The sequence below is a fragment of the Ascidiella aspersa genome, chromosome 2, assembly GCF_963924565.1.
Source record: "Ascidiella aspersa chromosome 2, kaAscAspe10.2, whole genome shotgun sequence".
NCBI lineage: Eukaryota > Metazoa > Chordata > Ascidiacea > Phlebobranchia > Ascidiidae > Ascidiella > Ascidiella aspersa.
In genome coordinates, this window is record NC_139448.1 from 15,653,488 (window position 1) to 15,671,463 (window position 17,976).

At 32.9% G+C, this 17,976-nt stretch overlaps 2 protein-coding genes across 2 annotated transcripts; both read right to left on the reverse strand.

Moving 5' to 3' along the window:
• Positions 1-388: 388 nt before the first annotated feature.
• On the reverse strand, positions 389-10,708 carry LOC146163944 (large ribosomal subunit protein uL2m-like). The gene is made up of 7 exons (XM_083380639.1): positions 10,640-10,708; positions 9,720-9,795; positions 4,328-4,455; positions 3,597-3,744; positions 2,230-2,390; positions 1,576-1,708; positions 389-771 (listed from the first exon to the last, which is right to left on the reverse strand). Exons 1-7 carry the CDS (start codon positions 10,706-10,708, stop codon positions 650-652), a joined length of 837 nt encoding a protein of 278 aa, XP_083236765.1. The 3' UTR covers positions 389-649.
• Positions 10,709-11,338: 630 nt separating this feature from the next.
• LOC146163945 (synaptobrevin homolog YKT6-like) lies at positions 11,339-16,433 on the reverse strand. Its single transcript, XM_083383149.1, has 6 exons — positions 16,320-16,433; positions 14,601-14,784; positions 12,974-13,032; positions 12,779-12,890; positions 12,401-12,502; positions 11,339-12,329 (listed from the first exon to the last, which is right to left on the reverse strand). The coding sequence occupies exons 1-6, from the start codon at positions 16,424-16,426 to the stop codon at positions 12,291-12,293; spliced, it is 603 nt and encodes a 200-aa protein (XP_083239275.1). The 5' UTR covers positions 16,427-16,433; the 3' UTR covers positions 11,339-12,290.
• Positions 16,434-17,976: the final 1,543 nt, after the last annotated feature.

A 17,976-nucleotide genomic window follows, 5' to 3' on the forward strand; every position in this document is an offset into this window, starting at 1 on the left:
TCATGACAACGACTTGCTCTTATAATAGACTGGGACTTGACCAAGGTAGATTATGAAGTTTTAAAAAAAAAGTCTAAACTACTAATATTAGTCTTTTACCTGCGGAACCACAAAAGCATTTTTGCAAAGCACACCGAATCAGAATTTGCTTAACTGCCATGGAAGGTGGTAAGATGCTCAAAAAGCAACTTGGATAATTTTTCAGAAATCTATTTTAGTTTAAATTGTTTGGTAGTTTCTTTATTTAAACGGTACGATATATTTTAAATCATATTGAAATGATTTTTAATTTTCAAATAGTGGTGCTTTTGTGTTTTCACAATTTGAAGGTAATAAATAAAGATTAATATTTTAGAAATTTTCTCTTAAAAATATGTAACTACAAACAGTCTGTAACGAATCGCCGTTTTAGTTAGGCACCATGCACAAGTTCCATATTGATAACAAACACAAAAAATGTATACCACACATAAAGCTAGTTGTAAGCTTTCCTACAAAAAAGTTAACATCGTGTTCACTTCATCAACGACAAACGAATAAGGAACAGTCAAAAACCCGCTGATTGTTTCCCGTATCGATTGTTATTTTCTTCGCAGAACAGATTCTACGATAGTAAAACATCCTCTTGAATGATTTTCGTACAAGTTGATCAATCCTCCATTGCGTTGGAGTTTTGCAGAACAGGCTTGTCGCCTATCACCACAATAGGCTTTATAGCTCTGTTCTTCTTGCCAAATCGCCTATCATATAGGTATCTTCTGCTCTCTCGACCTAAATGAAAATAAATAATTAAAGTATTTTTACATTCGGACAAATAAAACAAAGTGCTTTAGTTGCATTGAACTTCTTTACCCGATATAAGATTAGCATTTGAATATATCGCACTAAGATTAAGGAGAAAATACATTTATGTTTTCTTAATAGGGTAAAACAAACAGGGGTTAAAGGCAAAACATGCAGGACCATAATTTTTGGAAAATTTAAAGAAAGAGTTGCAATAAGTTAACGTCATTCGTCCTCGTTCTAACTTTTTAGTCGACAAAATTTGGCTCTTATTAGTAACACATAAAACAACGGTGATGGAAAGAGTTGCAACAGTAAAACAAAATAGTGTAATAAATCTCATGTTTTTCTTTCCGACTAAACTGAGTTAACGCAAATACATTTATTTAAATTCAATAAAAAACATTAAATTCAATAAAAGACCATTAAACATACGCCCAAACAATATTGACGTTTCGTCGTGGCAGCACCAAGGCGTTAGTTGTTATATAATGCTTTTTTCACTTTTAATATAAATTCGCTCTTTTTCGATAAATACATCACTTGACTTATTTTTTAGCCTACTAATATAACCATATTCAGTAAATATTTAGGAAGGGTCTTTGGTTCTTAAATGAAGTTGATATATACGAGTTCGTAATCGTCAAAATATAGGTAAGCTCATCAAGTGGCGCCTTACAATATATCTAAAGTCTACTCAAAACCATTAACATTTAAAAACAGTATTTTATTTTGCCATAACTTATAAGTGAATGCCCTTTTCAATAATAATAGCCATTGGAAATAGCTTACCTGAGCTTCGTCTAATACCAAAAGCCATTGGACTCCACTGTGTCCATACTTCATTTTCGTGATCCACATTTGACACACGCCCAACAACTGCCACACATTTTTCATTTACGTTTATTTCCCTCTTGCTGGGCATCTAAAAAGTATGTGTACATGTATAAGAAGTTCTTATTAAGAACCCTTTTGAAGATTCTAATAGCGGTAGATATAGCATTGTAGACCCTTAAGAATTTAAAATTGTTAAAGAAAATGTGTATTACAATCTAAAACCTGTGTTAGATAGAAGCTTTTATGTTCCACGTAACAATAGTAAACATAAATGTGTTAGTAATGCCCTTTACATACTAAATAATTTTCAAGGTGTTTCAAGTTTAAATTACAATATATCTAGATTTTAAAAAACTGTCATATCAACCAACAAAGCAAAAACATTTTAAAGACCACTCTGTTCCTTAAAACTTATTTATACCACTATTAGGCCATAACATTTAATTGGTGTTCCCAAATATACAAACCATAGCTTTATTCCTCTTTACAATTCATGACGAAAAATTACCATCCATAGCCATTTACATCTTATTAAATACGAAACAAATGGTCATAGCTATATTCAAAAACATTAGTTACATATTTAGCTATATTCAAATTGCTTTTTACCTGTAATATTACTCTGGTCCCTTCTTTTCTGATTACAGTACAACAATTACCAGCTGACCTTGCAATTTGGGCACCTTTTCCAGGCTCAAACTCTACTGAACAGACCTTTTTTCCAACTGGGATTATGCCTAGTGGAAAAGCATCCCCATCATTGATTGTCACTGCACATAAAACAAATACTGCATCAGTTTAAAAAAACATGTAAATCTACACCAGGTGTTCCCAACCTTTTTTTTATTTCATGGCGCGTTACAGAACAAATTAGGTTGCAGCACCCTTACTGCCAGGGGAGAATCTAGGATTTTTCTTTGGGGCATGAGAATTCTCATCAGAGACTTTTGAGAGTTACGTCATTATGTGATGTCATAAAACAAGGAAACTTAAGATACATGCAGTTCTCAAAAGTCAATGTTAAATATTTACACTAATAGGTTTTATCTAATGTGTGAAACTCTTTGCAAGATCGGAATTATAACAGTATACCATGAAACACCAAAATTTCATTGGTAAATTTTACAAATGTTGAGTAGTATATAGTTGTTTAACAGTAAGCCCTATCAAGCAACAACATCTAAAGCAGAATAATCTATATTAACATAGTATCAAAACCAACAACATAATAAAGCCAAATATGCAGTAATATCCAGGATAAAAAGTGTAAAAATCGTCTGAGTAAGACCTAATCCTGTTAAATAAGTCCTAAATTAGTGGTCGGCAAACTGTTGGCCGCAGCCCAAACATGGCATTCTGGCATTTTTTTAAATTTGTTATATGAAAGAACTTTGTGACATCATTCTAAAATTGTCATGGCCTATAACTTAAACAAAAATCCTGGATCCTTCCCTGTTGTCAGTGGTTTGCATAGTGGGCCTTAAATATCTCTGCACTTAGAAGTATTTCGGGCAGCAAGGAAAAACAAATTGACAATGCTAACCTAAATGGACAAAACACTAAAGTTACTGATAAACATTGTATGGCCTTATTCTGGCCAGTTTAGGTCTTATTTTTGAACTACTAATCTTATATTTTTTGATATTTATTTGAGTCAATTCTATTTATTTTTGCTACATCACACAACCGACTTAGGTTGGCCCTTGAAAACAATCCGAGGCAGTTGATATATACCTAAATTATATATACCTAAATTGATGCTTTCTGTTATTTAAAGTATTATAGCCCTATTCAATTCAAGTTTAAGATTAGCAGTAAGACTTATGCCATTCCTAGAAGTATTTCCCTTACATATTTTTTGAAATACAGTTCAGCAAATTTAAACCAAACAATTAAAAAAATGACAACATCCTAATTTGCTACATTTGTTGCTTTTCAGAGCATATGTTGTACAACCAACAATTTGCATATCATACTTTCTTTGTCTGGAAATAGTTTAGCAGAGTTGGTGATAAGCGAGCCAGGTGACATTCCTTCAATTGATAAAATCCACCTTCTTTTAGTAGGTCCATCAACCAATGCTATGTAACCCGATCTGTTTTGATCTTCAACCACTTTAATTACCTGAAGAGATGTTTAATAATAAATAAAAGTAATAGCTATGTATTAAGAATGCCCCTCTAAATTTACATGCATTGACATATATATATAACAGGGGTGGCCAACCAATCAGATACCAAGAGCCGCATTTGTTACTTGGTTAACCACAAAGAGCCACACCTTACACACATGAAACGTAAAGAATAGCCTATAACTCCATTTTTATTCACTCCCACAAAGCGATCACACAAAGCGGGAAAAAAGTGCATTTGTTTCGTTAAATAGACAAAATTTTGATTTAAAAGCAGACGGGACGCAAGGAACCGGAAATAATCCATAAAAATCAAAACATTTACAAGAAATCTGTGCCACAGGAACGTAAGGGTCGCATATAACTGGGTGAAGAGCCGCATCAAGCCGCGTGTTGGCCACCCCTGATATATAACATTGTAAATAATCTCAACCTGCAGTTTACACAACATAATTTTAAATATTAGTAAATGATATTTTAAGACACCAGTGCTAATTTGAACCCGTATTTTATTGTTGGCAGCATAAAGCTATTTTATTTTTATGTTTTTTTTATTTTTATGAAATATCAACTTACTCGCTCTTGATAGTATGCTTTCATGTTAACTTGTTCAGCAGTTAACCTGTGATGATCTACCCAAAACCACTGACGTTTTGCGCCTTTTCCCAGGCCCTTGTTCCATACCTTTCCAGGGAGAGGTTCACCTAAAAATACACATATATGAAAATTATTAGTGTGAAGCATGTATTCAAGAAAGCAAAACAGTTGGGTGCTTTTATACCTATATTCTATTTATTGTTTATTCAAAGTACGATTACAATAAAATAAATTAGTTAATGGAAAAGTTAATGGTCTTTTAAGAACTTATTCACCAGTAGCTTACCACTCCACTAAAGTGAACCTTATTATAAAATTCAGTATGTTTGAAACAAGTTAACAAAAATTAAAATAATCAAGCACAATTATTTTGCACCTGTTGCCACTGCCACTTTTGGTAGTCGCCCACCAGTTCTATATACTTTTATAGGGTCTATCGTGTATTCTTTGTGCTCCCAAAGCTTGACAAGTCTATGCCCATACCGACCACCAGAGGCAGGAGAGGTATTGTGAAAAGATCGAAAACAACTGACCAGCAGTTTTCTATTTGCGATAGATTCAGCTTTAGTTACCACCGATGAGATTAATCTTCTGTGTTTGGAGCAATTCACTTGCCATGATAAATTGACAATAGACATTATATAGGTGCAAAAATATTTAGATAAAATGTACTTTATAACTTCTTAGGAAGTAAATAACAAAAGTATTTATGATTGAGATAGAAAAAAATATATGTAATATAAACATTGGTTAGAGTAAGACATGTAAATATTTTTAAAGATAACTAGCATCAATTATTTACATTGTTTTCTGTAATTAGCTTTTATGGTAGGACTTAAAAAGGAGTATAAATTTAATAGCAGGGTCATTCCATTGCTACTGGTACAGTGGTGGCACCCTATGTCATAGATTTTTTTTAAATTTTATATGTATAATCTCCTGCAATTCTATGAAAAGTGATACCAATTTTACCGAAATTGGTCAAGTACTTTTTGAGATATCAGCGACTGAAAATTGGCCCTTTTTAGGCTTTTTCGTGATCGCTCATGCGTAAAATTTAAGTGCAAATTTTGTTTGACCTATTATGAAGGTGTTTTAAATGGAAACTAAAAAATTCCAATGCATATCAGTTCTTCAAAGTAAGCAGATTCTAAAAAAATATATTGTTGTTTGTTTTTGTATCACTACAGGCCACCAAGTGGCTAGTTTCACACATGACTATTTGTGATCAGTCATGCATGACAAAACTTTGATCGCTTATAGCGAAAAATACTCTACTTCAATTTTTCTGCAACTTAGCTTAAATGAAAGGTAATTTTGTTGGCTTTCTAGCTTCCAAATATGAAGTGGGATATTTGAGTAGAAATTACAAAATTTCATTGTTTTGTAATAGATTGCGAAAAAGCTTTATGACGCACTATTATAATGTATAATTATGAATTGTGAATGTCTGGTGCTTCCAAGAAGTCAAAAAACTTATAGAAGTCTGCAAGGAACAGCAATGCACACTAGAAGCCAATACATAGACCAATAATTTTAATCAATGCATGGCAAAATTGCTATTAATTGCAATGTTTTGCGACTGAAAACTTTATGCACAGTCAGCGCACAATACTACTTATACTAACACAGAGGAGGATTCTATACGATGACAAAGAGAAAGATACTATACAATGTTAAGTACAAGTATATATGTATATTGGAAGACATCTCATATTCAAGTAACAGACTACCAAGAGCTTAAATCTTTAGCAATGTTATTGCAAAGCACTGCCCCTCATTCAGTTACACCAGGGGCAGGAACCTTTTTAACTAAGGGAGCCATAATAGTCAAATATTCTTTTGTGTTTTCATGAGAGCAACAAACATCTAGCTATATGTTGGCAAAAACTAGTAAATTGTGCAAGGCCATTTATTTTTTTTTTCATTTTAAGGACAGAACATAATGTGCATTAAATGTAATTAGTTAGGTTTGCACAAATTTGATTACGGAGTTCGGTTAAAAGAATTGGGCCTTTTGAATATAAAGAGATTCGCTAGAAGAAGGAAAAAAATTTGCTACTATGAGTAATGAAAAGAAAATATAGAGTTAGGAAAGCGGTTGTGGCCGCTTGCAATTTTATTCAGATCATGCTGAGAAATGATAGCTTACATTTATCTGCAAGCAAGATTCTTTTATCAAAAGAGCCATATGGCCTTACCAAAAGAACCATACATAACTCAGGTTTCCGACCCCTGAGTTCACAATATTAACTGTACAGTATGTTCTAAACAGCCATTATTACTAAGTACTAATTAATAATACATCTAAAGATCTAACACTCATTAAGGTTGAGATTTCAAATCAAGACAGAAACTAGCTGCAATTCATACTCCCTCAAGTTACAAAAACTTATAAAGATGTGTGGGACCAGTCACACCACTTTTTTAAAATCAGGCTTCCATCAGACTTGGAGATGTGGTATTGTCCTCTTAATGTTAACAAAACATGACATGCAATGTGGCACAAAACATGATAAAATGGAAAAAAGTATTGGTCCTGCTTTTGAGGCCAGTAATATGTGTTTTTGTTGCCAAACTTTTTCAACTATTAGTTTTGAAGTGATTCCGAAGGACATGAAATCAGTTTCTTCCCATTTGCAAGATAGGTTTTAGTCTGGACCGACTTTAAAAGGTACTATACTCCACTATTTGAACCACTGAATGAAGGAGTTATACAACATAAGGACAAGTTGTGACCTTGAATTTGCTGCGCAATCTAAAATTTGTAAAAGCACTACACCACCTTAAATGCCAATGCTTTCTCCTGTTGCTTATGTTGCACAAGTTTGTATATGAGCATGACTGGTACATAGGCTGCATAGTCTCTATTGCTAAAGATGATGGTATATATGTCAAGTTGTTACTGCATGCATCCAAAAAGACCTGCCCAATCATATTACTGGCCTCAAAGGCAAGACCAATATTTTTTCCATTGGCCATGTTTTGTGCCAGATTGCATGTCATGTTTTGTTAACATCAAGAGGACAATACCAAATCTCCAAGTCTGATGGCAGCCTGTTTTTGGAAAAGTGGTGTGACTGGTCTCACACATCTTTATAAGTTTTTGTAACTTGAAGCAGAGTGAATTGCAGCTAGTTTCAGTCATGATTTATAATCAAACCAAACTTTATTTCCATCAAATTTTCAACCTTAATAAGTGATAGATCTTTAGATGTATTATTAGTTATTAGTTAGTAATAAGGGTTACTTGGAACATACGGTGCAGTTATTATTGTGGAACTGAAGGAAGGGCGGTGCTTTGTAATAACATTGCGAAAGATTTAAGCTCTTGGTAGTCTGTTACTTGAATATGAGATGTCTTCCAATATACATATATACTTGTACTTAACATCGTATAGTATCTTTCTCTTTGTCATCGTATAGAATCCTCCTCTGTTAGTATAAGTAGTATTGTGCGCTGATTGTGCATAAAGTTTTCAGTCGCAAATCATTAAAATTATTGGCAATTTTCGCCATACATTGATTAAAATTATTGGTCTATGTATTGGCTTCTAGTGTGCATTGCTGTACCAGCAGACTTCTATAAGTTTTTTTGACTTCCTGGAAGCACCAGACAATCACATTTCATAATTATACATTATAATAGTGCGACATAAAGCTTTTTCGCAAACTATTACAAAGCAATGAAATTTTGTAATTTCTACTTAAATATCCCACTTCATATTTGGAGGGTAGAAAGCCAACAAAATTACCTTTCATTTAAGCTAAGTTGCAGAAAAATCGAAGTAGAGTATTTTTCGCTATAACCGTTCAAAGTTTTGTCATGCATGACTGATCACAAATAGTCATGTGTGAAACTAGCCACTTGGTGGCCTGTAGTGATACAAAAACAAACAACAATATATCTTTTTAGAATCTGCTTACTTCGGATATGCATTGGAATTTTTAAGTTACCATTTAAAACACCTTCACAATAGGTCAAACAAAATTTTCAGTTAAATTTTATGCATGAGTGATCATGAAAAAGCCTAAAAAGGGCCAATTTTCAGTCGCTGATATCTCAAAAAGTACTTGACCAATTTCGGTAAAATTGGTATCACTTTTCATAGAATTGCAGGGAGATTCTGCAAATAAAATTTAAAAAAAATCTATGACATAGGGTGCCACCACTGTACCAGTAGGAATGGAATGACCCAGCATGATAAGAAAAGCTAGTACAAAACCAAAGATAGGGGGAAAATTTGCAATTAATGAATTTAACAGAATAAGTAAGTCACCAAGTATTCATCTCATTCAACCTTAAAAATGTGTTATCCCGCCTTTTGTTTGTTAGTTTTATCCTATAAAAAACATGATATATTTTGCTTGGCTAATTAGGTAAGTATACAAAGTGTCAAACTGCGGTCTGGTCGGGGTAAAAATAACTTTAAACAAATAAAGCATTCATTGACTTGGCCATTGAGTTCGGGTTGTCAAATTATTTAAAGATTTATACCCCGATATAACGTTTTAAAAGGCCTGCTCACATGGGCGCCCGCACGGGGGGCAAGGGGGAGCACTTGCCCCCCTGGAATTTCAAAATGCGATTATTAGTAATATTTATAAGTGTAATATGAAGGTTAAAAATATTATACATTATCCATTGCCCCCAAGGGCGTATCCAGGGGCGGGAGTTCTTACCCTCTTTTTGTAAGTGATATTATCATTTTTTGTTCGTTTTTGTCATGGTTTAAAAAACTGTTGGAAGCGGCGTGCTTTTAAAGTAATTGGGTCATGCACAGGGTTGCCAGATTGAAAAAATAAAAAAAGCCAAACTCACCTAAAAAAAAGCCAAATCTACTACAAACTCTAACAACCCTATGTTTTTCCTTAAATTAATACAAATACAATAAATGATCATGCTTGTACAATGAATTTCTTTTTTTGTGGTAATTTTTCTCATTTTTTGTCGATTTTTGTTAAAATTTTATTGGTATTTTATCTCTTTTTGTACATTTTATGGCAATTTTTCTCTTTTTGTGATAGTTTCATCTCTTCTTAACATAAAACTCATGAAATTTTGGAATGAAACAAAACAAAAAAGCCTAAAAAAGCCAAATTTGATTTGGATTTTTTTTTCAAATAAAAAATCCCCCAAGAGGTTCAAAAAAAGCCTAAATTTTCAAATTTGGCTTTAAAAAATCCAAACTGACAACAATGGTCACGCGTCTTAATCTAACGCGAAATCAAAATCGAGTGCAAAATGCCGTTTTTCGTCTTTTGTTTGGTCGACCGTAAACGCTGGAAGTTGTTCTTTTTCGTTATTTGTTTAGGTTGACTGATTAGCAAGTGTGTATTCTACAATTTGTTTTTTTTTGCCTGAAGTTACCGTGTTTCGCAGCTGGCGCCTGACAGGATTGTTGACGACGCACGTGGTCGCTTTTGCTGGACGTATTTGGCTGTTTCTGATTAGTTTTTTTTTATCACGTCTTGCAATCACCATTCTATGACCTCACACTGTCACTAGTTTATGACGTCATTATTCATTAAGTCAGACGAAAAATAGAGGAATTCCCTAAGTTGAAAATTCAGGAGCCCGCTTTTTGATTTTCCCCTGATTTATTCTGCAGCCAGAACCGCATACAGCAATTATAGTGCATTGCGATTAATTTAGAATTTAAATTATTTTAATTAATGTCATGGGTCGAAATAAAAACCTAAAATATTAAAAAAAATTGTAAGATTCCTACGGCTTAATTGTGGCATTCTTTTCATTAAAGCAGGGGTTCCCAACGTTTTTGCTGCTCGTACCTCTTTGTCAGGTCAGAGCGTTTTTCGTAATCCCCAAAAAATCCTGATGGAATTTTTCATGTATGTATATATATCTATATATATATTATATACATATATATATTGCTAAATTATATTGCTTTTATAGCTCAAATAAAAGTTAAACCGGTATTTCACTAAAAATGCAAAAATTGGAAAGAAATTAAATGTCAGTTATTTTGTTTGTCACTTCTATTAAGTGAGACATTGGTTGCTGCTTCATTGAAAAACTTGGCTCAAACGATCAAACGATGGTTCGATGCTACTCAAGGCAACACGTAAATCATCTGCAGTTAAAAACGTATTGTTATAAGACAATAAGTTCTTTACTAAATAACAACAGTTATTTGTAGATAATTGCCTTTTTTTCAAAGAAAATACTGTAATGGCATAATGTCATTTAAAATTCCAAAATAAAACCGTACCGTAAAATGTGTTTGAAATGTTATCTGTGGCCCAAGGATATTCGTACGGTCGTACCCCTCGATATTCAATCTCGTATCCCCGGATGGGAACCCCTGCACTAAAGGGTCGAGTAGAACAACACATTTTCGTAATAAGACTAGCTGTAAAATGCTGTTTTTGTTGGTGCACCCGTTTTGCTTCTTGTATTGCACTACTGCTTACCAAATAAGTATATAAAAGTAATTAGCTATTTATAACATTCGTACAGCTTTTATTGTTTCGTGTAAACTGTTTTATGTACGATGGAGATTTCCAGCAATAATTTGCAATTTAAACATTTGACTTACGAAATCGAGGAAACTAAGCTACACATTCACATACTACAATTTGAAAGTGGATTTATGCTTTGGATTAATGCCTGCGATAAAATAGCAATGACAAATTTATCTGTAGCGATGCAAACCAAATTTGAATCCAGCTGCATCACCCAGAACCTTTTCGGAGCAACAGCCAACACAACTTCTAGTGGCCTGGCTCAGAAATTGAGCAAAAGAACTGGCAAACAAGTGTATGTCAGTTGTAACATGCCGGAGAAAGATGAAAATATTTTAAGAGGATTGGAGATGAAATTGGTGACTGACAATATGTTTAAAAAGATCTGTAATTGTTAGTTTGACCTATTATTAGGGACTAAGTAACAAACATAGATGCACATGAAGCCGCACCATTAACTTGTTTTCTGCCCTATTTCTATTCACAACTTTTAAAGTGAAATAAACATGAATCATATTTATTTAAACATAACACAATCATTTATGATAGCTGCTATGCAGTAGTCGAGGTCCAATGAAAAATAAAGTAAACATGTTGGTATTTGTGTTCCTTCCAGATTGCATTCCAGTGACTACCAGTCAAAAATATTTAGCATGTAAGATGTAATGTTTGCCCTAAATCACGTCAGTGACATGATTTGGCAGAAAATATCACCATTTACAATAAAAAATTTGCCTATAAATTAAAAATTTTGTGGGAATCTTTGGCAGTCACAAATTGTGAAATGCAGTCGGGCGCCATTGTTTACAAAATATGTCACACACATTTAACGACCATAATTATAACCTTTTGTTCAGTGTTCCTGGTTTAAAAATGTACAAATGGTACACATATATACCAGGTAAACAACCACAACAAAGCAATACATTAAAATCATGAAATAATATACCCTTTTTTATGTGTTGAAATATTACGATTTTAGCTAATTGTATTCCACGACTTAGCAGTAACATTTTTTTTAATACAATTTCACCGCTTTACATAAAAATAATCGTCCATTTTATAGTCAGCCAGTTGACAAATTGTAAAGGGTTGTTATTAAAAGCTAACAGCCTAGGTCAGAGTTTGGCTACCAGTATAATAGAAATGTAACAAAGCACTGACAAGCACAATAAACCGTGATGTGCATGATCAGGGTTTGGCCTTAAAATCCATTGCACAAAATTGGTTTACACAATAAGAATATTTCATAAAAACTAAAATAAAACACTAAGATAACAAATGACCTATCAGGATTGCTTAAGTAATAAGCATATACAGAGTTTTAAGAAAATTGTTTATAATTCTTGTTTGCCAACAAAAACTCAATTGGTGTGGTTTTCGTTTTTCAAATTGTTTCTTTTTCATAAACCAAAGCTAATAAATAACAATCTGAATTGGGAAATAAAGTAGATCATTGTATACAGCAACACCAAGAGTTTGCCTTTTTCGCCTGAAAAATAAATATCACCATGAAAAGTTTTCTAGTACAGTAAATGGCTATCATAAAAATAAATTATATACCTGTTTATAAAATGTTCTTGACTGAAGGCTTAATTCATTTGATTTATCCACAAGGTCATCCAGCTTTTCTCCTCGTTGAAGAAGTGATTCCATTGTGTTGTGCTACAAAACATATAAAAAATGTTTTCGCAAAATGTTCTTGTACACTTTACACAAATCATACATAGGATCAACAAGGGTGCTATTGTGACTTCCTACTAAAATTTTAGTCAGACAGAATGAAAATTATAAGGCATATTAGAATTTGTATTTTTTTATGAAATAAATGTTTGTTACTGAGTGGTAACTTTCAAATGTGTTTTGTACCTAAAACGGAGTACTGATATTGACAGTAGGTTTAAGGCTTGTTTGGGTATACATATAATAGACAGTTCTCACCAAAACGCATTTTGTTTCATCTAAATCTGCTTGAACTCTTGACATGGCATCAGCTTCTCTAGGATTTTGATATTTCAACAATATTTCCGGCAAACCATTATATTGAATGTTACTGAATAATAATAGTATAAATTAAAACACTTTTTAGTATACAATATGGCAATATTAATATCATACTCATACTATCATACTTACGCTTGTGTTCCATACGGCCAATCCGCTTTAGGAATTTTAGCAGCGAAGTCATCTAGTGTCTAGATTGCAATAAACAGTTATGTGATATACAGCCAGAAGTTGCACTTTGGTAAGGTTGTCATACGTTTAAGTTAATATTTAGTTATACAGACAGATCTATCTTTAGTATGTGTATACTGTATATGTATATATATTAGGGTTGTTCAGATTTTGAACATTTTTAAAAAGTTTGAGTAACGTTTTTCTGTTGTTTGGACCCTAAAATTGACAAAAAATTATTGAAATTGGGTCATGATTTAATAGCGATTAATGCACCTAAATTTTAACAGGAGAAACCATCAAAATTTGGAATTCATCTTTTGTGAAAACCTTCTAAATTGGCTTCATTGTAAAGAAAAGATTGTCAACATAATTTAAAATGTTATTTGTAATATATTAACAATGAATACACATACACAACACAGAGAAACTGTGCAACTTAGCCAAAAAAATCATTGTTTGCAAAAGTTGTTTTTTTAAAGTATCGGAACAACTTTAAAATTCTACGACTTGCCAGATGTTCTGGCCTAGTGCACTGTGGTGTATTATAAGTGATGTATTCTGAGTAATCAGTGTTTAACTTGACCATTCTCTCAGCAGCATCATTAACAACCTTGACGGTATCTACAACGTAAAGCTGGAACATAAAACAAGGTATTTAAGAAGAAGATTTAGACCACCTTTTCCAAAGCTTTATTATTTGACACCACAGCTTCTAACAGTGGCTGGAAACGTGGTACAGAACAAGATTTTCTAAACCTGCTGGAGTGCATCAACCAGTTATTTGCCTTGTTTTATATTTCAGCTTGGTTAAAAAAAGTATTGGTTCTGATGCTCTAATAAATGACCTGAAGTTTAACAGAGTATTCAATATATTACCACCAGGTCGTAGAGGTTGTGTCATTCATACTTCAATGAAGAAACTGTAGTGTTTTCTACATTCACTGTTCAGTTAACACCCTACTATGGACGAAAAAAAAAGCGGAATAGACCCAAAATATTTTGAATACACCCAACCAAAGTAATTTCGCCGGAGGTTGCCAGTGATTCAAAGTAACAGAAAGCACCAAAGTTGAAGATATGGACGTTTAAGAGTCCTTATTTGTTTTTTCCTCTGTTGGCTGTTCAGAGCAACTGACCATAGGTTTCCAATTTTTTAGTGGGCAAAACATAGAGACTACCAAGCTGCAGAAAACTTTGTAAATACTGTCAAGGTTGTTAATAATAATGCTGTGAGAATGGTCGAGTTAAACGCTGATTACTTAGCATAAATCACTTGTGATGCACAACAGCATCTAGCCTCCTGCAACTCATCGAATAACATATTACAAATAACATTTTACAATAATGTTTGCAATCATTTCTTTACAATAAATTCAATTTAGCATGTTTTCACTAAACGGAAATTCCCAATTTTTAATGATTTGCCTGTATACCTTTATGTGCGTTGAGCAATATTTCAATAACTTTTTGTCAATCCTAATTTTAAAGGCCAAACAATCGGAAAAACTTTGATACGCTTAACTTTTTTAAAAACTTCAAAATCTAAACAACCCTTAAATATATATGTATATATTGTATTTAATACCTTGCTTAAAACAGTAAATGCAACACGGCGAGGATAATCTTCATCAGAAATTAGAACACCAGCTAAACGGTCTTCCCGGATAAAAACATGACACAAATAGTTATTTTCTTTAACAGATTGTCTTTGACCAGGTTGTGTTCTTTCCGTAATAATCTTAGAGGTAAACTGCATAAACTCTTGAATGCTGCAAACAAATATTTACTATTCAAATTAAATTCATAAGGTTATTTTGTTCTATGTATTAAAATCAAGCAAATCTATTGGCTAGACACAATTTAAAATAAATTGTTAACCTCATTTTCTTTTCCAAACAATAAACTAAAACCTGAACATTTTTTAAAAATCTCACACTTCTTATAATCATACAGAGAAATTAAAATAATGTTAACAAACTAAATACCTTTTTTGAGGTATCAATGATAATTAACAGGCAAATATATATATTGATAAAATGTGTGACAGTTCAGTCATAATAACTTTGTTTATGATTTTTTCAAGCTGTATTTGTTTTTGTTGTTGATTGGTTGGTTACTTATTAGGCATGGTATGGTACTCTAAACATTAAATATATATATCATTCAAAAATTTTGTGAGAAAAACAGCTATTATAATTGATAAGTCATAGAGCTTTTTTATTATTAGCCAAGCAGGAAACTCCTTGCCTTTATATGACTAAGAATGTTTGCAATCTTTTATATCCCTGCCTAACATGGTGTAGGATTTAAAAAAAAGGAGCTGAACGGTTGGCACCATGTGTGGCCCCTGGATTTTCTAGAGGGTCTCAAGTAGGAAACATATTATTGAAAACGGTCTTACTTACGATGTTCTTTTCACCTTATAAATACATAATTGATTGGCGACAAGCGTTTACGAATTGCATTAGGTTGAAAATAACTTTTTGGTTGGGTAAAATTAAACATAGCTAGGAATCAAAATAAGACTCCACCGAGTGGTACAAGGTCTCATTCTTGAACACCCAAAGTTAGCACAAATTTACTAAGAAAAGCAGCTCTGTATTACATTTTGTTTTATGTACTAATGCAAACTACTAATCTTAACAAAAATCAATCGTTATGAACAGATTTTCATGATTTTCACAACCCCAAAAAATTAGTCATTCAACCAATGATGGACTAAAGATGAATGCACAGTTTTTTTCCAGGGAGCTGTTACTGAACTGCAAGATCAGTTTTTTTTTGGTGATTAGTAAGCATTTATAGTGGTTCAAAAAACGGCCACTTGTCTAGAACCCTAGCATTTATTTTTACAGTAACGATACGAGTTGGCAAACTTGAAATTGCAAGAACGAACCCCAACCCAAATAATGTTAGCCATATTAAACCCCTGGACGAAAACATGCTAAGATTCTTGACCAGCGCCAAAAAACCTTCTAGGATTTTTGAAGTTTGGAGCCTATAATATACACAGTAAAGCATAATAAAAAAAACAAATGTTTTAACATGATCATCATTAAAAATGTATATATATTTTTTTTGGTGGAAAATAGTGCCTGAATTAACATCGTTTGCCTAAAAATGCATTTTTTTCCAGGCAGGCAAAATCTTGAATGAAAAGCAAAATGTATTAGTAATTGAGATGATAAAAATGTCACAACTATACCTGTGACATAACCTTTAAGTTTGGTCAACCTGTTCAGTCGTTCTTCAAATGTAATATTTTTTTGGCTTTTACTAGTCCCTTAAGATAAGAAATATATACCTGCTCCTCTGAAAGTAGTTGAAACTTTGAAGATCGTGCGTAGAAGCCAAAGGAACCACTGTCGATGGGCACTTATAGAGAATATTTAACGATAACAGCTTAACCATGTTTAAATTTTCTGCAAATTCAATTAAACTAATTAATTAACAAAATTTTAGACGCTGGTCTAGAATCCTACCAAGCCTTTTTTACCAAAGGGAAGAGTAAATGTAAAAATAATAATTCTTTACCCACCCACCCAAATGCTAACTCACCATAACCCAAATAATGTTAGCAATAAACCACTGAACGAAACAAAATGGTAGGATTGTAGAACAGTGGCAATTTATTCTGAATGCACCAACTTTTTAAAGAGCAATTATCTCCGAAAGATATGCCACAAATAAACTGATTTTTATACAAACCTTGTTTTGGCTTTAGCTATCCAGCAATCACACTTTTGGCAAAAATATTTAAAAAAACAATATTTTTTAAATATAAATTTTTGAAGGATCATTGAACATCCACTCAGAATTAAATTGAACTACTCTATGGTTATTTTTAAAGATTTTTTTTCAAAGTTAATATCCTGGCGCTAGTTTGGAATCCTGTACTACAACGAGCATTCTTTGGGTTTGGGTAGGATAAGCAATATTATTAAATAATAATACTTGACCAACCCTCACACTAACCGAAATATTGTGTGTTGCTTTACCCAAACAATATGTGTTGTGGTATGCGGCATTTGAAGAACAAAAATTTTTTTATTAATTTTTACGTACAATAGTGAAAGAGCGCCAAATCTCGTCGCGCTCACGCTTAGTTCGCTCACGACAAATGTACTGCATCTTAAGTGCCAACGATTAAAAAAATGGACAAAATGTTCTATAAATAACGTTAGCAGCAGAGTGATGCAAGAACACTGCCAACCATTGTATTGAAACTAAAGATGACAATTACGTCAACGACAACAACCAAAAGCTGACAAAAACACAACATGAGACCATTTGTTCATAGAATACTATAAGAATAAATAATATTTGGTGGTAAACGTTTATTATCACAAAATTTGTAAAAACATGTGGAGTTCACTGCTATAGTGACGTAGTTCACCGTAGTTCCAGACTGTCAGTGGTGTAATGACTTAAGACATTGACTTGACCTAATTGCACTTAAGTCACTGTATTTAAATGATTCAAGCGTTGTTTTGACCAGTGTAAACACATAAACTTTACAAAGTATAAAAATCCCATTATATTGAGTAATGATAGAGAAACTCATAATCTTTAAAGTGACAAATTTGGCAATTTAACCCAAATATGAACAATTTGTTTCTTACTCGAGTGCAAAGCATGCAGCTTCGCGAGATTAGAGTGCCTAAATACTTCCGCACGAGGACGCTCGAGAGCAACATGCGTTTTATATACAAATTGTTTTATAGCGTAACGTTATGACGTGACTTTGTAACGTCATTCCTAAAAAAAACCTTATAAAACAAAAAAAACGGTAAGCCAACTAGCCGTTAACTTGATTTAATCCAACCACTGGTCGTTTCCTATCTTGGTGGTTGTCTTTCAAGATTTCTTACCGTAGTTAGTGAAATCGGACGATAATAGTATATGGATGCGACTTTGAATAGCAAACGTCAAGTATGGTTGTTACTACCGAGAACAGCAGA